Raw genomic sequence first — 25,665 nt, 5'->3', positions numbered from 1 at the left:
CCCCACACAGGGCTGCCTGCATACTCTTGTGACTGCATTAGAGCCAATGCGCTCTCCACCCTATCCTCTTCTCTCCTCTTTGTCACAGCCATGGTCCCCAAGATCACTTGTCAAACACATTTATACATCTATCTCTATCTCAAAGTCAGGTTCCCAGAGAATCAATCCCCATAGCTGACCATAAATGAGGATTCACTGTGTGTGTGTGTGTATATATATAGTATTTTAGAACACAGAATGGGGATTCTTGGTGAAAGCTTCATGGACATGTATTGCAGAACTAGAGTTTTAAAAAGGTTACTCATTGTCAGAGTCCGGATGTGCAGGGCCGGACGTGCCTGAGGGAGAGCCAGAGATAAGGCCTTGCCAAACCAGCTATTAGCCCCAAGGACATTGACCATCTATAGCCACCCCCTCCCCTTCCTTCACCCCCCTGAGTGAGATGAGCCACCCTACCTGCCTGCTGAGCTGCTAGAGAGCACGTACTCCTTGCTGATGTAATTTCGCGCCGAACGTAACTGTGCACCATTTGAATTGACCAATCATGTGTAACCGCGCGAATGCCCCTAACCTCCCCTATATAAACCCTCGAGTTTGGAGGCTCGGGGTCACCATGTGGTTGCTGGGAATTGAACTTGGGAGCAATGGAGGAGCAGTGCTCTTAACCACCAAGCCATCTCTCCAGCCTGATAAAAAAGATTTTAAATTTCATTCTTTTTGTGTTTGTTTGCAATCTTTCTTCTTGAGAACACTGTGATGGAATGTCCAAATGGTAATTAGTGGCGGTTGGTAGAAGGAGCCATATGTGTGATGCTGCCATATGTGTGAGGGGCTGGCAACAAGGTGCAGAGCCAAGACCATGGCCCGGTGCCCTGAGGCTAGCCTGCTGGATGTGGGCTCACAGCCCCATCAGAATGCCTTCAGGTGAGGACAGCAGGTGGTGGCTTGCGCCCTGCTGAGCAGGCCTAGGAGAGTGGCAACTACAATCCCCATGCCCAAGCCTCCAGCCTGGTGCACCTGGAAGATCCGGAGGCTTTGGCCGCGGTTAGGTCACGGTGGGCCTGGGGGCCTCAGAAGCAGCCCTGGGCCTCCGCAGAGCCCTGAGGGGGACTGACGGGCCTGGGCGCAGCCGGGAGCTCGGCACCAGGCGCCTCCGCGGGTCGCACTTCCGCGTGTTGCCTGCACCACGGAGTGGGCACACGTGTCCTTCCCACCCCGCCATTCGACCGCGCCCGAGCGGGACCTCAGGGCACGCGGAGCTCGTGGGTGAGCGCGGGGCCTGAGGGGACCGGGCGCGCGCGTTATATTTGGCGCCGGCAGCAGCGCGTGTGCCTGGGCGAGTTTTCCTTCCGCAGGTGCCAGCAGCCGGGGAGCCGCCGCCCAAGCTGACTCCTCTCTCTCCCTCTCCAACCCCGGCAGGGCCCAGAGGTGATTCTGCCTGAATGATGTCCTCCTTCCTGGAGGCGAGCTCTTCGCAGGCGCCACGTCGCGAACAAAAAGAGAGAGAAAAAAAGAAAAGAAAAAGCAGAAGAAGAGACCAGGGAAGCGGGCCTTAGCGGCCTTGGGGTCACCTCGGCCACGGGAGGGCGCGCTATGACAGCGGCGGTGTTTCCAACGGAGACTGCAGCCTCTCAGTGTCCAGGAACGAAGCCCAGGCCAGGGGACCTCGAGGCGTGGAGCTCGCGCTGACCCTAGCCCGACCTCCGGTCTGGTCCCCAGGGACAGCAAGCAGCAAGCGGGGCGGGCTGCACCGCCAGAGCAACAGAATCAAGGTAGGTAGGAGACCCGCGTCTGTCCTTGGCTGGTTCTGGCCCCGCCCCCTCCCCTCCCCTCCCTCCCCTTCCCCCTGTCCTGGGAAAGCAGTGGCAGAAGGAGGCAGGGTAGGGGAAGGGAGGGTTCAGGGATGTATGGAGAGCTGAAGTAGGGATTGGAAAGCCCAAGGCATTGGGAAAGAATGGAGAGGTAATCTGGAGTGTGCTGTTAATGGACCAGGATCCTGGGAAAATGTTTTCTTAAAACCTCAGGCAATGAATGTATTATTTAATAGATTTCTTCTGATCTACTTTGAAATTGGTTGCCCCTGGCAAGAGATTGTATTTGGAGGATGTAAAATACCCTCCTTCAATTACTCGGAGAAAGGGAACATAAACAGAGATTTCCTCTTTTTTAGCCTCCAGAGCTCTGAGAGATTACAGTTCTGCATAATTTAATTCTTTCCTGCCTGCCATGAGCAGGCCTCCAGATCAGCAAGTTCCTTTGGAATGGTTTTGCTTGTTTTTGTTTATTTTCCATGGTGCTGATTAGAAAGCCATGAATTGTTTTGTGAATTTTAAATTTCAAGAGGTGACACCCAGAGTTTATGGTGGTTTACTTCACACATTGCAGTGTAGTTGCAGCATAAAAAAAATACTACTTGTGACAAGAAGTGGAAAAAGAAAGTTGATGTGCTAAGAAAAGTAGAGCCTTGAGCCAGATCAACCATTTGGCTTCCACAAATATGGAGCAAGCATGGAATGTGGCTTTTTCAGAATCGAGGGGGTTTTTAGGATAGGGCAGTGAATGCTGTCTGGTGCTAACCCGTCCCTTTTGTGGCTGACAACCCTTAGGAGACAGGTCAGAATGTGCCAACAGCACAGAGTGGGCACTGGTGGTGTTTGAACTCAGAAGTGCTCAGGAACTGTGAAAGTTTCTCTGTTATCACCCTGGAGCCATCTAGTGAAATAGACCAAGTGATGCTGTGTAAGAGGCCATTGTGAGGGCTGGAGAGATGGCTCAGTGGGTAAGAGCACCAAGTGTTCTTCCAGAGGTCCTGAGTTCAAATCCCAGCAACCACATGGTGATTCACAACCATCTGTAATGAGTACTGATGCCCTCTTCTGGTGTGTCTGAAGACAGCTGCATTGTCTGACATATAAATAAATAAATCTTACAAAAGATTGTCATCTACTGCAGTTTCTATGTGGACAGGGCTTAAAGATCAAGTACATTGCCTGTCTTTAAAGATCAAGTGTATCACCTAACTTTCAAACCAAGAAATGTAGTGTCTTTTTTGCTGCTTGTGGAGCTTTTAGTGATGTATCTTTTCTCCTATTACGTCGTTTGTTTCCATGATAGTTGTTTTCAAGTGAATGTGATTATTGATCCTATTTGCAGAGCTATTCAATGTTTCTGTTTGAATTGGTTAAATATTTGTGGTGAATTTGCTTTGTGATATCAGTAAAATGTATGTGAAAATTTTAGAGAGTATACCGGTTTGGGTAATTATAATAACTTTCCCCTCAAGTGGTGGCCTGTTTACACATTTAAAAGACTGGAATGTATTACCATCCAGCAGGATTGATAGGGAAGCACAATGGACAGCGACAGTGTTGTTCCCTTTGACAGTTGTGGGAGCCAAGAAAGAAGTGTGAGTTGCCTGTTTGTGACTTACAAAATCGAGACTGAGTATCATTACTGTAGAAGCCCATGGAAAAAATGATGAAGTTTTCAGAAATCACCAGTTAAAGAAATGGTGGTATTGCTTATATTGAATTCTGAGTTTCAAAGTTATGTTTCATTTCTCTTTATTCCATAATGAAGCTTTTTATTAATTTTTTTTATTCACCATTACACCCTTAGATGCACAGGGCTAGGATTCTAGTAGGTGCTCAATAAATCTCTGACCATTGGGGCAGAGGAATGATAAGAAAGGATGTATTTTCTGTAAGTTCTGTTACTTTCGGGAACAGGTGGTTTTCGGCTTACCATTCATAGCTTGGTATCTTGTCCCACATACGACAACTTGACAGAACCCCCTTTCTGGCCATTATGTTCAACTTATTTTTCTCTTAATCATTCTTGAAAATCATGGAAGTAGTGTGGAAACTTGATTGTACCTGCAGTATAGCAAAAGAGGCCAGTCTAGATAGGAAGCAGTTATGTTTCTCCATGAGCTGATGTCTTAAAACATCTAGACTTTAGGAATTTAGTGTTGTGTTTTCTAAAGATACATCGTACAGTACACAGATAACATCGTAATAGAATAAAGTAGTCTTTTGATTTAGCCCCAAATTCCATAAAGCAATGACTACTGCACAGTTCTCTTGGCCATATGAATAGCGGAAATTATATTTCGCTTTTTTAAAGAAATAGTGAAAGTACTTAATCTTAAGCAAAGCCCATGGGAAAAGTTTGCTGTGGCGTTTCTCTTTGGTTTCTTGTGCTCTTTCTAGAGGACGACTTTAAGAAGTCAGGGCGGTCAGGTGGTCAGCGTGGTCAGGCAGTCATGAGTAGATGGTTAAGCAATGTGCTAGGGCCCCATAGGCCAGTGAGCCAGGCTGAAGAGCAGAGGCTAGCCAGTGAGCCTGACTGAAGAGCAGAGGCTAGCCAGTGAGCCTGACTGAAGAGCAGAGGCTAGCCAGTGAGCCTGACTGAAGAGCAGAGGCTAGCCAGTGAGCCTGACTGAAGAGCAGAAGCTAGCCAGTGAGCCTGACTGAAGAGCAGAGGCTAGCCAGTGAGCCAGGCTGAAGAGCAGAGGCTAGCCAGTGAGCCAGGCTGAAGGCTGAAGAGCAGTGATTTTAACCTTTATTTCTAAGTTCTTCAGTTTTCCTAAAAGTTTCTACAAAGTTTTGCCTCCATAAAGTTTGGCTTAAAAGGTTCTCCTTGCTCTCTTCTTATCTCCTTTCCTCTTGCTCTTATGACACAATAATTTCCTTACTCTCAATGCCTTACTCTCAACGCTATGCCTTTACTTCTAAGTTCTTCTTCAGTTCTGTTCTGTTCTGTTGAGTTCTGTCTAAAAAGCTTTCTCTCTCTTTGTCCTCAGCATTTGTATATCTTTCTGAACACAGCATCACATGGTGAAAAGTTCACCACAAGTTTGCAAAGGAATTCAAATCATAAGTTGGATAATCAGTTTACAACAGAGAATGTTTACATGCACATCCATGAAGAGTAATCATCAGGATAAACCGTCACCATCTGTCACTAGTTCTGCACGTTCATAGAGAGTTAAAAGATGTAATTTTTATGAGAAAAGAATAAGTGAAATTACCTATAGGCAAATCCAGTCAATTATTTATGTTCAGTCCTTGCATCTATAGTAAATCATTAGTTCTCTTTTTATGAACTTTGGTTAATTGGTTTACACCCTCTTAGGATGGGCTCTAATTTGTAGATGCCTGCTTGGTATTGCAGAAGCAATTCACTCATGACACTTTAAGAATAGAAGAGAGTTCAATGCAATTTTGATTACCAGATAAAACATAATAGCAGTCCTATTATAAAAGCTTAAAATTACTAATCTAATTTTAGGAATTCTTATAGAACCATCCTTAGGAATTAAGAAATCATCTATTTGTCTACAGATCATCACTCCAAGACAATATATCTTCGTTGTTCTGTGGTGATCTGCTCAAAAGAGTGGGGTAAAGAGCATGACAAATACAGAGGCAGATGCTTGCAGCCAACAATTCAGCTGAGATCAGGGTCCCCAATGGAGAAGTAAGAGAAAGAATTGAGGGAACTGAAGGGCTTTACAGCCCCATAAGAACAACAATAAGAAACAACCAGACCTCCCAGGGCTGAAATCACCATCGAAAGAGTACACATGGACAGACCCATGAGTACAACTGCATATGTAGAATAGGATGGCCTTCTTGGGTACAAATGGGAGGAGAAGCCCTTAGTCTTGTCAAGGCTTGATGGCCCAGCGTAGGGGAAAACAGAACAGGGAGGCAGGTAGGCCTGGGTGTTTGGGGGGGTGGTAAAACCCTAATAGTAGAAGGGGGAGGCATGTTATAAGGGGTTTTGTGGATGGGATACCAGGAAAAGGTATAACATTTGAAATGTAACAAAGCCCTCTCTGGGGAAGGGACAGCGGATAAGGTGCTCTGAGCCCCTACTTCCCTGCTGCCTCCCTTTGATCACGACTCTGGTGCCAGATGTCAGCCTGGAGCTCTCCATGGGCTGCTGCTGGCTCTGGTCTTGGCGTTCAGGGCCAAGAGCATGATGAGCAAGGAGCACATGGTTTGTCCCGATTCAGAGCAGGGCTAGTGGCCACCAGAGAACAAGCACAGCTTCCTTTACAATCATGAGGTCTTCCTGGGCAAGGAGGACTCCAAGACCTATGATAGCTATGTCTGGACCAGAGCAGGAGAGGCTGGGGAAATTTGTTGATCCAATTGACAGTGATGGAGGCGGCCTTGTTACTTCTGAAGACCTGAAAGTTTGGGTCAAACAGGTACAGAAAAGATACATCTACCATAATGTGGCTAAACTCTGGAAGAATTATGATAGGGACATAGAGGAAAAGATCTCCTGGTAAGAATACAAGCAGCCACCTATGGCTACTACCTCGGAAACCTTGCTGAATTCCAAGATAGCTCCGATCATCACAACTTTAAAAAGATGCCTCCAGGGGAATCACTATCCCTGAACTCAAGCAGTATTACAGAGCAATAGTGATAAAAACTGCATGGTATTGGTACAGAGACAGACAGATAGACCAATGGAATAGAATTGATGACCCAGTAATGAACCCACACACCTATGGTCACTTGATTTTTGACAAAGGAGCCAAAACCATCCAATGGAAAAAAGATAGCATTTTCAGCAAATGGTGCTGGTTCAACTGGAGGGCAACATGTAGAAGAATGCAGATTGATCCATGCTTATCACCCTGTACAAAGCTTAAGTCCAAGTGGATCAAGGACCTCCACATCAAACCTGATACACTCAAACTAATAGAAGAAAAACTAGGGAAGCATCTGGAACACATGGGCACTGGAAAAAATTTCCTGAACAAAACACCAATGGCTTACGCTCTAAGATCAAGAATCGACAAATGGGATCTCATAAAACTGCAAAGCTTCTGTAAGGCAAAGGACACTGTGGTTAGGACAAAACGGCAACCAACAGATTGGGAAAAGATCTTTACCAATCCTACAACAGATAGAGGCCTTATATCCAAAATATACAAAGAACTCAAGAAGTTAGACCGCAGGGAGACAAATAACCCTATTAAAAAATGGGGTTCAGAGCTAAACAAAGAATTCACAGCTGAGGAATGCCGAATGGCTGAGAAACACCTAAAGAAATGTTCAACATCTTTAGTCATAAGGGAAATGCAAATCAAAACAACCCTGAGATTTCACCTCACACCAGTGAGAATAGCTAAGATCAAAAACTCAGGTGACAGCAGATGCTGGCGAGGATGCAGAGAAAGAGGAACACTCCTCCATTGTTTGTGGGATTGCAGACTGGTATAACCATTCTGGAAATCAGTCTGGAGGTTCCTCAGAAAATTGGACATTGAACTGCCTGGGGATCCAGCTATACCTCTCTTGGGCATATACCCAAAAGATGCCCCAACATATAAAAAAGACACGTCCTCCACTATGTTCATCGCAGCCTTATTTATAATAGCCAGAAGCTGGAAAGAACCCAGATGCCCTTCAACAGAGGAATGGATACAGAAAATGTGGTACATCTATACAATGGAATATTACTCAGCTATCAAAAACAACGGCTTTATGAAATTCGTTGGCAAATGGTTGGAACTGGAAAATATCATCCTGAGTGAGCTAACCCTATCACAGAAAGACATACATGGTATGCACTCACTGATAAGTGGCTATTAGCCCAAATGCTTGAATTACCCTAGATGCCTAGAACAAATGAAACTCAAGACGGATGATCAAAATGTGAATGCTTCACTCCTTCTCTAAAAGGGGAACAAGAATACCCTTGGCAGGGAAGAGAGAGGCAAAGATTAAAACAGAGACTGAAGGAACTCCCATTCAGAGCCTGCCCCACATGTGGCCCATACATATACAGCCACCCAATTATACAAGATGGATGAAACAAAGAAGTGCGTACCGACAGGAGCCGGATGTAGATCGCTCCTGAGAGACACAGCCAGAATACAGCAAATACAGAGGCGAATGCCAGCAGCAAACCACTGAACTGAGAATAGGACCCCCGTTGAAGGAATCAGAGAAAGAACTGGAAGAGCTTGAAGGGGCTCGAGACCCCATATGTACAACAATGCCAAGCAACCAGAGCTTCCAGGGACTAAGCCACTACCTAAAGACTATACATGGACTGACCCTGGACTCTGACCCCATAGGTAGCAATGAATATCCTAGTAAGAGCACCAATGGAAGGGGAAGCCCTGGGTCCTGCTAAGACTGACCCCCAGTGAACTAGACTGTTGGGGGGAGGGCGGCAATGGGGGGAGGGTTGGGAGGGGAACACCAATAAGGAAGGGGAGGGGGGAGGGGGATGTTTGCCCGGAAACCAAAGAATTATTATTAAGTATTGAATAAATTAAAAAAAAGCTGAAAACAACAAAAAAATGTAAGTTAAAATTATCCAATAAAAAGATTCAAAGCCAAAAAAAAAAAAAAAAAAAAAAAAAAAAAGGTGCCTCCACGAGATGAGAGGAGGTTTAAGGCCTTGACGGTGACCTGACAGCTACTCAGGACGGGTTCATTGCTTTTCTACACTAAGAGGATTTAGAACATATGAAGGAGATTGTAGTTCTGGAAACCCTGGAGGATATCGACAAGAACGGGGATGGTTTTGTGGACCAGGATGAGTACATTTTGGACATCTTTTTCCCATGATACAATTCCCCTATGACAGACTGGGTTTTGTCTGGGAGCAGTTCAGTGATTTCCTAGATCTGAACAAGGATGGGAAGCTGGACTAGGATGAGATTCACCATTGGATCCTTCCTCAGGACTATGACCATGCACAGGCTGAGGCCTGGCATCTGGTATATGAGTCTGACAAAAACAAGGATGAGATGCTAACCAAGGAGGAGATTCTAGACAACTGGACCATGTTTATTGGAGGCCAAGCCACCAATTATGCGGAAGATCTTACCAAAAATCATGATGAACTTTGAAAGACACTCATCCTCATGTGGCCAATGGTCACAGGCTTCCTGCGGATGTTCTAGGTTATTGCTATATTTGTAAAGTATATAGCAGTTGTGTCCCTAAACAATGAGAAACCTTTCTAAAGCTCAAAAAAAATCATATATTGCACCACAAACAATAATAGTTGGAGATTTAAACACCCCACTTTCATCAATGGACAGATCAAGGGAACAGAAATTAAACAGAGACATAGAAAGACTAACAGAAGTTATGAAACAAATGGATTTAACTTATATTTATAGAACATTCCATACTAAAACGAAAGGATATACCTTCTTCTCAGCATCTCATGGAACCTATTCCAAAATTGACCATATAATCGGTCACAAAACAAGCCTCAACAGGTACAGGAAGATAGAAGTAATCCCATGCATCCTATCAAAAAACCACGGACTAAGGCTGCTGATCAATAACAACAAATAGAACAGAAAGCCCACATATACATGGAAGTTGAAGTCAATAACAACTTGTTCCTTGGAGACATAAGAAAGAAATTAAAGACTTCTTAGAACTTAATGAAAGTGAAGATACAACATACCCAAACTTATGGGACACAATAAAAGCAGTGCAAAGAGGAAAACTCACAGCTCTGAGTGCCTGCAAAAAGAAACAGGAGAGAGCATCTGTCATCAGCTTGATGGCACACCTAAAAGCTCTAGAAAAAAATTAAATAAACCCTAGAGGAGTAGAAGGCAGGAAATAATCAAACTCAGGGCTGAAATCAAACAAGAAGAAACAAAACTGAGTATCAAAAGAATCAGCAAACCCAGGAACTGGTTCTTTGAGAAAATCAACAAGATAAATAAACACTTAGCCATACTAACCAGAGGTCACAGAGAGTGTATCCAAATTAATAAAATCAGAAATAAAAGGGAGACATACAACAAAATCTGAAGAAATTAAAAAGATCATCAGATCCTACTACAAAAACATATATTCAACAAAACTGGAAAATGTGAAGGAAATGGACAATTTTCTATACAGATACCAGGTACCACACTTAAATCAGGAACAAATAAACCATCGAAACAACCCCATAACTCATAAAGACATAGAAACTGCTATTAAACATCTCCCATCCAAAAAGAGCCCAGGACCAGATGGATTTAGTGCAGAATTCTATCAGACCTTCATAGAAGACTTCATACCAATACTGCCCAAACTATTCCGCAAAATACAAAGAGACAGAGCACTACCAAACTCCTTCTATGAAGCCACAATTACTCTTCTACCTAAATCACCCAAAGATACAACAAAGATAAAGAAAATCAGATCAGTTTGCTTTATGAATATTGATGCAAAAATGCACAATAAAATTCTTGCAAACTGAATCCAAGAACACATCCAAATGATCATCCATCATGATCAAGTAGGCCTCATGGCAAGGATGCAGGGATGGTTTAATATACAGAAATCCATCAACGAAATTCACCATATAAACAAACTCAAAGAAAAAAAAACACATGATCATTTCATTAGATGCTGAGAAATCATTTGACAAAATTCATTACCCTTTCATTAATAAAGTCCTGGAAAGATCAGGAATTAAAGGCCCATATCTAAATATAGGAAAATGAAAAATACATCAAACCAGTAGCTAACATCAAACTAAACTGAGAAAATTGAAGGAATCCCACTAAACCAGGGACTAGACATGGCTGACCACTCTTTCCCTACTTTTTCAATATGGTACTTAAAGTCCTAGCCATAGCAATCAAACAATGAAAGTAGGTCAAAGGGAAAAAAATAGAAGGGATGAAGTCAAAATACTAATATTTGAGGATGATATGATAGTCTACATAAGCAACACCAAAATTCCACCAGGGAACTACTTAATGTGATCAACAACTTCAGCAAACTGTCTGAGTATAAAATTAACTCAAACAATTCAGTAGTCTTCCTCTACACAAAGGGTAAACAGGCTGAGAAAGAAATTAGGGAAATGACAGCCTTCACAATAGTCCCAAATAATATAAAATAACTTGCTGTTACTTGAAACAAGCAAGTAAAAAATCTGTATGACAAGAACTTCAAGTCTCTGAAGAAGTTGAAGAAGATCTCAGAAGATGGAAAGATCTCCCATGCTCATAGAATGGCAGGATGAATATGGTAAAAAATGGCTATTTTGCCAAAAGCTATCTACAGAGTCAATGCCATCACCATCAATATTCCTACTCAATTCTTTCTAAAGGTAGAAAGTGCAATTTGCCATCATTTGGTATACCATAAAACCCAGGATAGCAAAAACTATACTCAACAATAAAAGAACTTCTGGGGGAATCACCATCTCTGACCTCAAGCAGTATTACAGAGCAAAAGTTTGTATGGTTTTGGCATAATGACAGGCAGATCAGTGGAACATAATTGAAGACACAGAAAAGAACCCACACACCTATGGTCATTTGATCTTTGACAAAGGAGTTAAATCATCCAATGGAGGAAACATAGCATTTTTAACAAGTGGTGCTGGTTCAACTGGAGGTAAGCATGTAGAAGAATGTAAGTTGACCCATTCTTATTGCCCTGGACAAAGATTAAGTCCAAGTGGATCAAGGGCCTCCACATCAAACCAGATACACTAAAATTAATCGAAAAAAAGTAGGGAAGAGTCCCGAAGACTTAAGAACTAAGGAAAATTTCATGAACAAAATACCAATAGCTTATGCTTTAAGATCAAGAATCGACAAATGGGCCCTCATAAAACTGAAAAGCTTCTGTAAGGAAAAGGACAGTGTCATTAGGACAAAAAGGCAACCTACAGATTGGCAAAAAATCTTGACCAATCCTGCATCTGATAGAGGACTAATATCCAAAGTACACACAAAACACAAGAAGTTAGAGTACAGAGAACCAAACACCCCTGTTAATAAATGGGGTTCGGAGCTGAAGCAAACATTCTCAGCTGAGGAATATCGAACAGCTGAAAAGCACATAAAGAAATGCTCAACATCCTTAGTCATCTGGGAATTGCAAATCAAAACAACCCTAAGAATCCACCTCACACCAGTCAGGATGGCTAAGATCAAAAACTCAGGTGACAACAGATGCTGGCAAGGATGTGGAGAAAGAGGAACACTCCTCCATTGTTGCTGGGATTGCAAACTGGTACAAGCACTCTGGAAATCAGTCCGAACGTTCCTCAGAAAATTGGACATTCCACTACCTGAGCACACAGCTATACCTGTCCTGGGCATATACTCAATAGATGCTCCAACATACAACAACAAACATGCTGCACTAAGTTCATAGCAGCCTTATTCATAATAGCCAGAAGCTGGAATGAACCCAGATGCCCTTCAAAAGAGGAATGGATTTGAAAAATGTGGTACATCTACACAATGGAGTACCACTCAGCTATCAAAAACAATGACTACGTTCAATTCATAGGCAAATGGAAAGAACTAGAAAATATCATCCACAGTGAGGTAATCCAATCACAGAAAAACACACTTGGTATGCTGTTGGGAGCGATGGCCTTGAAGACCTCCATTATTGATGTTATTATTATGGTTAGCATTAAGTATGACTGGGTTCATGGAAAATCCCCAGCTGCAGAAGACTAATACAAATGTGGTGGTCAAGATGAATAATCATATGATAACGTGTGACGTTAAGATACCCCAATGTCATGACCTGTAACCTTTCTGAAAAACCAACATCCTGTTGACTAATAGATATGACAAACCTGTGACCTCTCTGACATCCTGTCAACATCAGCCGATTCCCTGACCACACGAATATTGTGTCCTTGGCATGCGTAAATGTTTCTTACTTCACCCCTCTCTCTCTTACCTTTTTATGGTACAAATTCAGCCTTGGGGAAAAATAAAATTGTCACCTTGATCAGACTCTTGTCTTGGCATCCTTCTTCGCGTCTCTTGTCCCTCATTCTCTTCCAGGTACTCAGCACCCCTCATTGACAATATGCACTCATTGATAAGTGGATATTGACCAAAACCTCAAAATACAAGATGCAATCTACAGATCTCAGGAAACTCAAGAAGAAGGATGACCAAAGTGCAGATGCTCCCACTCCTTCTTAAAATGGGGAACAAAAATATCCATAGGAGGGGATATGGAGGCCAAATCTAAAGCAGAGACTGAAGGAACAGCCATTCAGAGTCTGCCCCACATGTGGCCCATATATATACAGCCACCAAAACGAGGTAAGATTGATGAAGCTAAAAAGTGCTTACTGAAAGGGACAGAATATGCATCTCCCCTGAGAGACACATCCAGGGCATGTCAAATAAAGAGGTCAGTGCTGGCAGTAAACTGCTGAACTGAGAATAGGATGCCCTTTATGGGAATTAGAAGAAGGATTGAAAGAGCTGAAGGACTTGCAACCCCATAAGAACAGCAATGCCATCCAAATAAACCACTAGCAAAAGACTATATATGGACTGACCCAGGGGTCCAACTGCATGTGTAGGAGAGAATAGCCTTGTTGGGGCACCTGTGGAAGTGGAAGCCCTTGTTCTTAACAAGGTGGGACCCTCAGTGCAGGGGATTTTCCGGGAAGGGGTTTCTAAGTGGCATGGATTGGGGGAGCATACATATGGGAGAGGGCACGGGAGGGGGGCTTAAGGACCAAAAGCTGGGAAACGGAATAAGTTTTGAATAAAAAATATATATCTATTTAAAAAACTAAAATTTTAAAAAATGATAATAATACTAAGAAATAATCAAAAAAAGGAACTGTGAATAAGAAAGAAATTTTAGGATTTGGAAAAAGATGAATGCCAGGTATTTGAAAAACTGTATGATCATGGTAAACACTTTAATATACATGAGAAATTTTTTTACATGTTAATGAACTGCATCTTTTTGTTAAATAGTGAATGGAAATACAGTCCCTTCCTGGCTGTGAGGCTAGTTATCCAGATGTAGTGGAATTCATTATTTGTTGAGTCCTGAACCTTTGAGTCTGCTTCTAACTCAGCTTATGCCAAGGAAACTAGGCCAGGGTGATATCTAAGCCATTGACCAAACCATCTGGACTAACAATCACAGGTGAAATTCCACCTTGTAAATGGGAGGAGAGGAATAAAAGATACCTTTAAGGATTTAAAAAAGATGAAATGTACCCAAAAAAACCCAATAAAAAAGTTTAAAATAAAAATAACTTAGGAAATACAAAATACTGGGGTGCCATTCCACAATCATGATGTGTTTCTTCTTTGATAGCTTACAGGTTAATTTACTTCTCTATAACTGTTTTCTTATTTCAAAGTAAGTAATGGCATCATCTGTGGAGTGATGGTGAGAACAAAAGCTTTGCCGAACTTGAATAATCGATCCCTCCCGAGCATGTGCTTAACATTCTAAGCACAGGGAAATTTCCTGACGGGATTAAAAAACAAAATCCAGGGTTGGAGAGATGTCTCAGTGGTTAAGAACCTTGACTACTCTTCCAGAGGTCCTGAGTTCAAATCCCAGCAACCACATAGTGGCTCACAACCATCTGTAATGGGATCTGATACCCTCTTCTGGTGTATCTGAAGAAAGCTACAGTGTACTCACATACATGAAATAAACAAATCTTTAAAAAAAAAATCTAAACATAAAACAGGAACAACAACGATGTAAAAACATTCTGCATGCTGGGTATGAAGGCATGTTGCAACTTTAATCAGCTTTGTAGGTATTTCTAATAAACACACAAAGAAACAAAAATCCTATCACAGTCCTAGCAGTTGCATCCAACAAAGAGAGAGCTGTGAGGTAGTGTGTGCTGCTTCTTTCCCCAGATACCCCTGGGCCTCAGGCCTGCACCCAGTGAGCTGGACCAAGAGCAGCCAGGTTGAAATTCCTGCTGCCATGGCAGGATTCTGCAGGAACATTTCCCTTTGACAACAAGGAACCTGTGTGGAGGAGACCTCTTGGTGAGTCCTCAAGGACTCTACATTTCCTATTCTACAGGGAGAAGCCCAGGCAGGTCTTTGAGCAAGGCCAGCCAGTTGTTTGGGGAAGTCTCTGGTCATGTGGCAGAGGGTGAGGAATGGCAGAAAGAAGGGCAGCTCCACTGAGAGCAAAGGATAACCCTTCTAGGCCTATGAACTCCTAATTAATTTATTTTTTCACCTGAGCCCTATTCACATTTTCTTACTATCATACAACTGGGATCTTGATGAGCAGCTGGTCTCTTGTTTTCTTAATCAGTTCTTTGTTGTCACAGACGTTTTTAACTTACTCCAGCCCCTGAGACTTATTCATACCTACTGTATGCAGTAGGACCCTTGGTGGGACTGTCATCTCAAAAATAGAAGGTTCGGTAATCCAAAAGATTGGACTCCAGTTTACCTCAGGCCAGGAAAGAAGTCAGCCACCATTAGTAAAAGAGCAAGGGAAAAATTACATAGGAAAAACAAGTGGCTTAATCAGAAGAAAAGATCCTCAACTTCTAAGGCCCGCATATCTGCACCCCTCTCTTCTGAGCTTTGTATAGTGATGTTGTATAACTCCAGATGGTAGTAAAAGGCAGAGTTCTTCCCAGAAAGGTCAGACATGATTTTCACTCTTACATCTCTGAGGTGGGGTGGCATTATAGCACACATTCATGTTGAATTATTATAACACCTATGATAAGAAGACAGAATCCATATATCAAAATGTGAAATAGACTCCCTCCTGAACGTATGGACCCATTAAAATTGAGGTTCAACCTGAACTCAGGCCATTCCACTCCCTTCCCATCATCCTGATTCTTATGTTTGCTACAAGTAAAAGATCATGGTGCAGCCCCCAATATTCTCATGCCTAGACTTGTCTATTCACGGAGAATGATATTGGAGAAGTGATGGCTATATAGTTACAATGTAGTAACACAAGTACCAGGTTGACATTTGCTCACTGATGTCCAATTTAATTGTCTTGTTATATTTGAGAAAGGGAGGATGTCCTACATAATATATAAAACGGACAGAAATTTATTATTTTATATATGCCCTGTAGTTGATCACTATGTTCCCAAGTAAAAGGAGTTTTTATTGCAAAAAAATAGGATTATAGACCATTGATTTTGTGAAATACATGGATATGTAAATAGAAACAATGTCGGCTTTCAAGGACTGCACAGTAAGCAAATATTTCCAGGTTTTATACACTCAGAGGTATAGAAGAAATATATTGGCCTCCAGAAAAAGGGAAAAGCTTAGGAATGGAAACGTATGTCACATGCATTGTCTCGAGTAGTAGATTTACTTTTCGGGAAAATGTCCCTCCTCCTTGGCCCCTAGAGATTTGGGTGCTAAGAAAAATCTGTTCTCCAATTCAGGGTTGTAAGCAACCCTCCGCAGCAAAACCATTGTTGACTTCTAATGAAGCAGGAAGACATATCTAGCTTTGAAATAGAGGTTGCCAAATGGTATTCTCAGTGACACATGGGAGACTGGAGGAAAGGGTCCCCACAGAAATTCATCAGTGTGGGGAGAGCTGGTTAGCAGGTAGGCCATAGAATTTTCCAGTGACATCATCAGTAAGCCCCTCACTGGACAATGTATTGTATCTAAGAGATCCCTAGAATCTTCTGTGATGTCACCAGTGTTGTGGTGACACCAACTGCCTTTGGGATATTACTTCAGTTCCCTTTGGGTTCACAAGCAGGCATGTTTCGCCAGCTGCTCAGGCTATTTCGGAAGGAAAGTGTTGATCAAGGAGAGACCGCACCAGGTCAGAGAGAAGCTGACCCCCTCTCTAGTGAAACAGGAAGGAGGAAATCATTCTGCGGAAGGCTTGGTGAGTCGTGGGCAGAGTTGGGGAACATCCTCAAGGAGGTAGGTTTGAGATGTGCCTTCTAAGACTAGGCCTTACAAGCAGGAGCCTTGGGATTTTTTAAAGGCAAACCAAGAGTCAGGAGTTCCAGATCTTTAATTTGAGAGAAAGCCATAAAGTTGTAAGACTTCAGTGTCTTTTCTTGAAGCTTTTTAACTGTGAGTGTCAATGATTGGCAGGAGGAGGCACTGTGAGATTAACAATGTGACAATCCATGGTTGGGAGTTGAAGCACTTCATCCTCTAGGTTACTGTAGGTTACATAAGTGTCTGATGGCGAGAACAAGGAAGGATGCACCCCTAGTCATGAATTGAGTTCTCAGACACTTTGGGCTGGACCACACTTGGTTAGAGCTTGATGGTGCTAAGCATTATGAAGTCATTATGAACTCCAGGATTATCTGCACCACATCTGATATGAGATAACAATGTCGCAGATGTTTATGTCTCAGTCAGATTATAACTTTCAGTGCCGCGGGTTGTTTAATAGTGAGTGTGGCACGTGTATGGCATTAGAGGTTGGGATGAGGGACATAGCTTAAGAATCAACCTTTAGGAAAGCTTTTCTGCTCTTTCAGGGATTCACCCAGTCTCTACCATTTCCCCTCCCTCAACCTCCTTTTCGGATTCAGAATGATCTATTCTGCCCGTTGGTTCAAATATGCAAATTCACTTGGGTATATCTGTCTACAGGTTTTGGTAGGAAGGCATCATCCCAAAATGTCATCAGTAACCAAGAGGAGTGTCTAAAGGAACTGGAGGAACTCAAATTTGAAATCCAGAAGTGTCAATTCGAGAAGGATGAACTTTATCAAATCCTGGATCTTTATATCTATGATGAGTGGGACCACAGGTAGTCATTATGCCCAGTAACCTGTTCACTGTCTTGTGCTCTCTCTCTGCTAACCTGAGATTTCCTCATAGCACGAGAGAGTTTCACCTCTCATCCTGGATTTTAAGGAGATTTGGCAGGCAGTTGCTTGTGAGATAAGCTAGGTGCTGTGTGTTTAGGGTCAACCTCTTTTGTACTTGACCCTGAGCCTCTTGGATTAGCGTTGGTTCTGTCAGCAGCTGGAAGGACCTGGTCACACTTGCTGCAACTGTGTGTGTGAATGAAATGCCTGCACGTCATCACTCTTTCCTCTGAATTTGTTCATTATACACTGATTCTATGGCACCTCCATGGATGTAGTTGGCATTCTAAGTGTGTTTGGATATGGGTTGGTATGTATATATGTGGAAGTATATGTGGTGTTTTACTCAGGATCAGGACGTCTGGGACCTTTGATGGGGTCTGAGGATTTGTTTGACCAACAGCTTGCAGGTCATGATAGTGATGAGTATGTGGAGGCCCACACTGATCAAAAGAGCACTTTGCTCCTTCTGTATACCTTGGTGGCACCCAGGACTCTCCCGAGGGGAGGAGGTGCTATAAATCCTCTTCCCTGTCAAACTTAGTTATGCCCTCTGGGAATTCATGTAACGATAGAAACCAAGGATTGAGTATACCTGCTTTCAAAACAAGAGAAATGTCATCACAGCTTTCTCTTGGGCCCAAAGCTGTGGCACAGACTGGAGGAATCTTCTTCCTGAACTAGTCAATTCCATCATGCTCACCTGGCCAGCTCTTGAAGGTCAGGTCCCTCCAACTGGTACCGTGGCTCTGTTGTCCTGTGCCCAGGATAATAAACTTAACCAGTACAAATACTTTGAAGGAGCAAGTATGTGGTACATACTGAGTTTAAGTAATCGAGAGAACAGTCTGATTTTACCTAATTTGTTTCACCTGCTTTAATCTTTAGTTTTTTATTTTTTTAACTATCCAGGGATTGTTTATTGTGACCTAGAAATGGTCACTGTTGTCTTGACCGTTGTTATTCCCAAACAGGCAGCTCTCAGGCTCTGCCCCCTCCTATATAGTGAGTCTTTGCAGAACCATATCTCTCAGGATTCCAAGGAGTCCTTATTTCAAAACAAATGTTTGCTTATTTACATAGAAATATTTTCTGTGGATTGAGTCTCACTGTTGGGTTTTGGTCTGGTTTTTGAGTTTGCCACTTTCTTCCCTTCCACCATTCCTTGAATTTGAACTTTTTTATTATATATTTTTTATTTACATTTCAACTAATTCTGAAATCATGAGTTCAGATGGTTATTTGTTTCTTGGGCCATGACCTAACCCAGGCTGGATGTCGAATTGCCAGTACTTCAATCCGAATATGAGATGAGAATTATGGCTATGCAAATGATGACCAACTACATAAGTGATGCCATGGAGAGGTACAAGGAGCTCATACAAGTGAACAGTTCCTACCGGTGAGTCGCTGACAGAGATGAGAACCCAGCACTAGGCAGGGAGTGCTTCTGTCCTGTATGACTTTAACAAAAGTCAGAGCTCTGGTTCCATGGTGTCTGACTCTTAACAAGAAGGCTGCCTCCTGGCAAGGGTCTTAGATTTGTAGCTCTTGGACTCAGTTGTCGTACATGTGAAGGGTGTAGAAGACCCTCCAATTGTTATTTTCCCCGTTAAAGATCCTCTAGATAGAAAAGGTTTGCACCATGATGGGAATATCAATCAACTCTGAATCTCTAGGACTCTGACAGGAGATTTAAAGATCTGTGATCCATGAGAAACACATGGAAAGATTCTATAGCTATTGGGTCTTCAACTACCCCTCAGAGGGGCTTTCCCCACAACGTGAAGGTGGTTTCACCATACCATGGACATACGAGCTCCCTTATGGACCATCTCTTCTTCCTTGATTTATATAAACCGTCTTAGTGTCAGGATTTTCAGAAGTACTTTGATTCATGTGGAATGTGGATTCTGGATTTGACCTCCTCTAATTGGTGCTAACTTGTATAGTGTGGCTCTATTCTGGGGATTTCTGAGGATGAGGACCCTTGAAGGGATGATTGGACTTGCAGGAGTGACAGGCAAATAGAAGCTGGCTGGGATTTACCATTTTTTGTTTGTGGTTCAGCATCAGGCAATCCCAGCTCCTACGTGAACAAGCTCAATTGAAGAACAATATACAGATTTTGCTGAATGAGAAGAGAGAACTGCTGGTGGAGCAGACTGAACTGCCAGCATCCTCTGTGGAGACAAAGAGGTTCTGTGAAGAGGCCGGAATGAACATCTGTGACCCCAGAGCCAAGCAACAGCAGGTAGGGTTAGGACTCAGGGTCAGGTTGTCCTCATGTCTTACCATAAACATAGACAACCAATGTAACTGTCTATTGACAGATCCATGTCCTGACCTAGGTCTCATCCAAGTGTTCATTCATGTGATGGTTTACAAGGCTTTCTGTGGAGATAGCCCCTTTTCAAAAAACTGCATGTTTGGAAAGCAAATGCTCCTGCTCTTCGAGAATCTGCACTTCATTAAGGGAGATAGGTTGATCACACAGCACAGCACTACATGCCATTATGTATGGAGGGTGCTATGTGGGAGCCCCTCTTTAGACTAGAACAGGGCTTTGAGGGATGAAGCAAAAGCCTGGAGCTCATTTTCTTTACCGGGATCGTGTGAGACTCACGAAGTAAGTAGTTTTCAAGGAGCAGAGCCTGGTGGAAATGCCAAAGAAATGGTTCTCATTGTCATTTGTGGTGGCTTTTGTTCTTCCTCCCCTCATGTCCCTGTATATGAAGATGGTGACTTCATGCTTCATAGATCTTGGGTAACTACAGAGCCTGTGTATCAGCATGTCAGTCCTGTCTCATTTGAGTGCTCCTGGAGAGTTCATAACTGGGCCTTACAACCTGAAGCTGGTTAGAAAAGCAAGGATGTGGAAAAGGTTTCTAAAAGGCTGAGGGTTGGCATGAGAGACTTCAGACTTCAAGAACAGAGTTATCCATATGTACCCCCAATTCTCACCAAGAAAGTTGCATTGCTGTGCTGACCTGCATCTTAGGGAGCACGCGGGGAGGCCAGTTCATGACATGCAGTTTTGTCCAGTCATTATCTAACTTAGTCCTTTAAGCCTAGGTCTCTCAACAAACATGAAGCTTCCTGTTTTGTGCTGGCCAGCAGTCTTTGCATCATTCGTCCAGTTCCAAGATGAGCCCCCTCTCTTATTTGTCTCAACACATTCTTAAACCATTCAGCTATTTTAAAAATAAGGATTAGATTTCTTCACTTTACCTGAACAGAGGTACCCCCCGGGAAGATTCTGGATTGTCTTATTGGCTTCACCATGATCTTGCATGGAATCCTAGAGTGCAACCCTCTGCTGACATTGCTTTGCTGACTATATCATGGGCACTGCATCCTTTCAGGATAGATTCCCTCTCAATATCGTACACAGTGCTGCATTTCAGAAAATTCACTGTATGTTATTTATTTAGCCTTTTTCTGACTGACATTGAGGTTGCTTTAATATCACAGGAAATCAAATGTGATCAAATGTTCCTGGTAACTGACCATGAGTCACTGTCTTCTCTGATGCTTCCAAAGTCTTCTATGAAGGAAACAGGGTAGCTTTAGTGAGGGGCCTATGATGAGTCAGCATAGAGCTTGATGGAGTCCTTTCCTAGAAATCTCTCTCTTGGGGATTTGATGTTGTGTTGTTTAGGCTATCTGTGCAGAACATGTCACTTACTTGTCGGAGCAGCAAGTATCTGCATGGAAAGGTTTCCTGAAGTGGAAATGAGTACAGGCCAGGGCAGCACAGCCTGCTTGAGTCTAAGAGACTTGTACACAGCATTGTTCCCACTAATTCCTCACGCAACAGGAAATGTGCTGCATAAGAGCAAAGTTTTCATTTGTGCATGCGAGTGTGTATCTGTATGTCTGTGTTTGTGTGTGTGTTTGTTTGTGTGTGTGTGTGTGTCATGTGTGTGTGTGGGTATATGTGTGTGTGTGTGTATGTGTGTTTGCAGTAGTGAACGCGTGTTTCCCTCAATTCCAAGTTTCATGAGAAAAGTACTCTAAGCATTCACTTTACATCCATGAAACATGAAATAGAGCTGCCCAGTCATTTGGCATCTCCATCTAGCTCTGTACAGCAAAAGGACACTTAAATTACTAATTTATTCTGTTTCCAAAAATTTCAGAACAGAATTATCTTGTGAAGTCTGGGGGAGGAGTGGAAATATGTTCAAGTGAGTCGTGTTTCACAGGGGTAACAAATGGTACAGGCCTAGAGCTTGCAGGTCCCTTTTTGTTATGGTGTAGAAGCAGGACAATAAAATCCATTAGATATGCAACCCCCAAAAAGAGGACACAAAAACACCTCTAAAGTTAGATTTTCAAGTGATTAGGGGCAAAACTACTGATCTGCATTGAAATCCTTTGGAGCACATCAAAGGAATGGAGTACTGGGAGGTAAGGGCAAGGCTTCTCTAGAAAAATCCATGAGTTTATTCTGCTTCTCTGTTCTTTGTGAATTGTGAAAGCCCACTGGAAGGTTGTGTCACTCACTGTGTCTTCTCCAAGGTTGCTTTCCACATTGCCTTAAACCATTTCTTTTGAGCTACCTTGGCACACTACAACGTCCCCTGGGAGTTTGGCTTGGATTTTATTCATTGAGAATTTGAGTTGCTTGGAATTGTATCATCATCCAGAAAAAGTCCCATAGCTATGCTGTGGTGCAAGAACAGGGCAGTTTCAGGAACCCCTTTAGGTGCACAGATAATCCAAAGCGTTCCCCTATGTTATCTGTGTAGCATTCTGCAAGTGCTGTCGATCAACATCATTGTCTCTCAGTTAATTTCAGCCTCAATGGGTTAGGAGAAATGATGAGCTTCAAATGGGTCTGACAGTGTAAGAACAGGTAGCCCTATGCGAAGCCATATTCAGAAAGTGGAACAGAAGTTTTAGTTAACCCAGTGATTCCACAATAAGGAGTAGGTATTGCCATTGCAACTAGGGAGCATCAATGTTGTAGTGGTCCCAGAGTAACCTTGAAGGAGAATCTATCCAGACGTCCATCAGCCAAGGAGTAAAAGTGTACCATACGATGGAGCCCTTCCATAGATTCTGATTCAGTGAGAGATAATCCATGCAAGCTTTTACTTACTTATTCAAATTATCTGTGGAACAATCACATTACGGGGAGAAAATTTGTTGATTTGGATACTGGTTATGGAGATTTCCTGTGATTCTAGCTTTGGGCATGAGGTCACTCAGGCTATGGTAAAGACAGCTCCGATTAGAAGAAGTTGCACACTTTGGGGAAAGTCTGAAAGAGTGAACAAGAACAAGAGTCTAGTCCACCACCAACATATGATCCTTTGCTGAGCAACAAGACAGCTCTACACAGCCTTTGGGACTTGCTAAGCCAGATTGTTAATGGAGAAAGAACCCTGTGTCTATGACGGTTTATGGGAGGACAGCACATCACTGACTGAGCTGTCTATAGGCTCTGGCCACTATGTACATATCCCACTCAACATTTGTTTTTATGCCTCCAGCGAATCCTGGGGAATCTTTACATTAAGCATTAATGTTCAGGTAGGAACACAGGCTGGAAGAAGCCATTTGAATATCCTTCCCTATATAAATACCCTTTTTGTGTGGATGACCACCCCACCTGGATTTCAGCCTCAGGCAGTTAAAGAGCTAATCAGAGTATAGTTCTGGTACAGTTCATGTGAATTTTGCCCATGAAACAATATACATGATCCTCTGGATTTCTTGCTATTTTCTACTCCTTTCTTCCTGTGATCTCTCCGGAAAGATCTGAGGACATTTACTCTTCTGTCCTCTCACAAATTGCCTTACACTAGCCATAGACTTACAGGGTGCTGTTCTGTTTCTACATCACAATCACCTTTAATGTCCATGTGTACGCTGGGAAGATTTGCCTGGAGCACATTCTCAGTGATTACAGGATCTGTGCGGTGAGCATGAATTTGAAGTGAGATGGCTTCTCTGTGTATTTGCAGATACAGTGGTTACAAATGGAAACTAGACGGCTTCCTTCAGTGCTCACATAATCAGAAATTTCACCTCAATTCTGGACCTGTTCTCCAGAAGGCATCCACATGGTATTCTAGGTTGCTCATACCTCTCTTGGACTCAGTTTCAGACATAGCTACAATGTTATTATCAATGTCATATACCTGGACCAGTGGGAAAAAATGCTCATTTTTCTCTTAATCCCAGTACAGTGCATAGTCCACAGTTCAAATTCTAGCAGTTTGAAAGGTGAGATATAAATCCAAGCGCAGGTACTCTAGGACACTTGGGGATGCAGGGACTGACCTCAGCTGACAGGTCATGCTGGATTATCCAACTGAATAGAGCTGATGTAAGGGGGAGAGCTGAATTGACAACCACTCACTAAACCTTTTTTCCCTTGCTCTGCTAGGTATGAAATTCTCCAGCAGAAACTCGAACATGACGCAGTCCAGGACAAGATCTCCCTTGGAGAGAGGTGCTACAGGAGGAAAACTAAGTGTGCACAGCAAATGCAACACTATTGCATCTCATCTGTACTGTCCATAGCAATTGTGGACTGCATTTTCCTCCTTTAGTTTGATTTCTTTGGATTGAATACGCTGTATTTTCACCTTGCCTCTGTCCAGCAAGTGTACACATTTTGAGGGACTCAGAGAAGTGCTGATGCACATCAATTAAGAGCTGCTGGTCATCCAGAAAGACTGTGCACGTGTAAATTTGTACTTGTCCTGATGGGTCATCCAGAAGAGTTTCATGGAGATCAGTTCACAATATTGGAAAGACTTTGTGACAAAGTCTGTAATACCATTTATACTCAATATTGGTAGGCTTTTTCCTTAATACCCCCACTCCAACAATACAGACCTACTTCCACTCCTCTTGAAAAGATTATTACCATCACTAACTGCTTGTCTACTATGTCTCCAAGGCAAGCCACAGGCTATAAGTCTATTCTGCAAAAGGAGCAGCAAAAAATGCTTAGTGCAATTCCTCTATTTAAAGTTTGGTTAATTTTTAATTGTTTTGGTTATTTGGTTTTCCTTCTATTCATTTGAAGATTTGTTATTTATCTGTTGTTGTTGTTTTGTTCATTTGCTTTTCTATTTTGATAAGGATATAGACTGTATATATTGACTACCTGCATTTGGTTACTATCAAGTAAATTGGATGTATTCTGGTCAATAAAGGAGTAATCTCAAACTCTTCACTCTTAAGAACCTTCTTTATTGATCATTAGTGTCAACATCTGAAGTCCCACAGCTATCAGGGAGGGATGGATCTGTGCATTCGCATGGGGACTGGGCATCAAATCACTTCCCAGTCAGACTGAGATTCACAGGCATTTATACAGTCACTGTGCACTGTGTTTCCAACTCTGAATTTCAACTTCATCATGCATACATTACCCACTGTGTATGCTTGCTGTCAAATATATAGTTACCTCTAAATTATACTCTGTCGATGACAGTTTTGACCAAATTAATAGGATAAACATTAATTTTTCTGTAACACCTCCCAGGACATATAAAGATGGCATAAGGGAGTTTAAAGCCATCGGGAATCCTGCACCCAAATCCTGGGGCAGAAAATCCTGAACACCCTGGAATGCAGATAATCCTGAGACCACAGAAAGAAAGCCACTTCTGACCAGCTCTTCCCACATCTCTGGCCCAATATTAATCTGCATGGTGCCTCTGGAAACAGGAATAGAGGAGCAGTCAGTGGCAGGAACCTGCTTGGTTCAGCCTAGGCCCAGAACCTACCTGGGCCCCGAGCATATTTGAAGAAAACCAGAGGCATACAATTTTCTATTTCCTGACTGTGGCTTTTTTTGATTCGAAGCTCAAAATACCATTTTGTTGTTGTTGATTTTTAGTTGGTTATTTTTCATTTCGAATTCAAATGTTATTCCTTCCTTGTTTTCCAGAAACAAGTCTGAATACCATCGCCCTCCACCTCTGCTATAAAAGTATTCCCTTCACCAGCCATCCACTTTCCCAGCCTAGGCAGGACCAAGGGCTGCTCATTCCTTTTGTGCCCAAGAAGACCATCCTCTGATACACA

General features: G+C 42.7%; 1 protein-coding gene across 3 annotated transcripts; it reads left to right on the top strand.

Moving 5' to 3' along the window:
* Positions 1-1,228: 1,228 nt before the first annotated feature.
* Positions 1,229-24,804, top strand: LOC148003400 (disks large homolog 5-like). 3 transcript variants are annotated; one of them, XM_087568630.1, is made up of 6 exons: positions 1,229-1,266; positions 1,420-1,772; positions 17,390-17,549; positions 18,881-19,012; positions 19,681-19,864; positions 24,011-24,804. In XM_087568630.1, exons 4-6 carry the CDS (start codon positions 18,921-18,923, stop codon positions 24,014-24,016), a joined length of 282 nt encoding a protein of 93 aa, XP_087424756.1. In that variant the 5' UTR covers positions 1,229-1,266; positions 1,420-1,772; positions 17,390-17,549; positions 18,881-18,920; the 3' UTR covers positions 24,017-24,804. The 3 variants fall into 3 exon arrangements, with proteins under 3 accessions (XP_087424756.1, XP_087424757.1, XP_087424755.1); XM_087568629.1 differs by lacking the exons at positions 1,229-1,266; positions 1,420-1,772 and adding an exon at positions 16,469-16,661; XM_087568631.1 differs by lacking the exons at positions 1,229-1,266; positions 17,390-17,549 and having other exon boundaries at positions 1,599-1,772.
* The last annotated feature ends 861 nt before the right edge of the window (positions 24,805-25,665 follow it).

This window comes from Rattus norvegicus, chromosome 9, assembly GCF_021556685.1.
Source record: "Rattus norvegicus strain SHRSP/BbbUtx chromosome 9, alternate assembly SHRSP_T2T, whole genome shotgun sequence".
Taxonomy (NCBI): domain Eukaryota; kingdom Metazoa; phylum Chordata; class Mammalia; order Rodentia; family Muridae; genus Rattus; species Rattus norvegicus.
Note: the sequence above shows the minus strand (reverse complement) of the source record. Positions and strands in the feature narration are given on the sequence as shown.

Bases quoted from the DNA above. Each gene is read 5' to 3' on its own strand.
- LOC148003400 (XM_087568629.1), top strand. From the start codon at position 16,532: ATGTTTCGCCAGCTGCTCAGGCTATTTCGGAAGGAAAGTGTTGATCAA. The intron at 17,550-18,880 runs GTAGTCATTATG...GACCTAACCCAG, and splicing joins TATGATGAGTGGGACCACAG to GCTGGATGTCGAATTGCCAG. The intron at 19,013-19,680 runs GTGAGTCGCTGA...TTTGTGGTTCAG, and splicing joins CAAGTGAACAGTTCCTACCG to CATCAGGCAATCCCAGCTCC.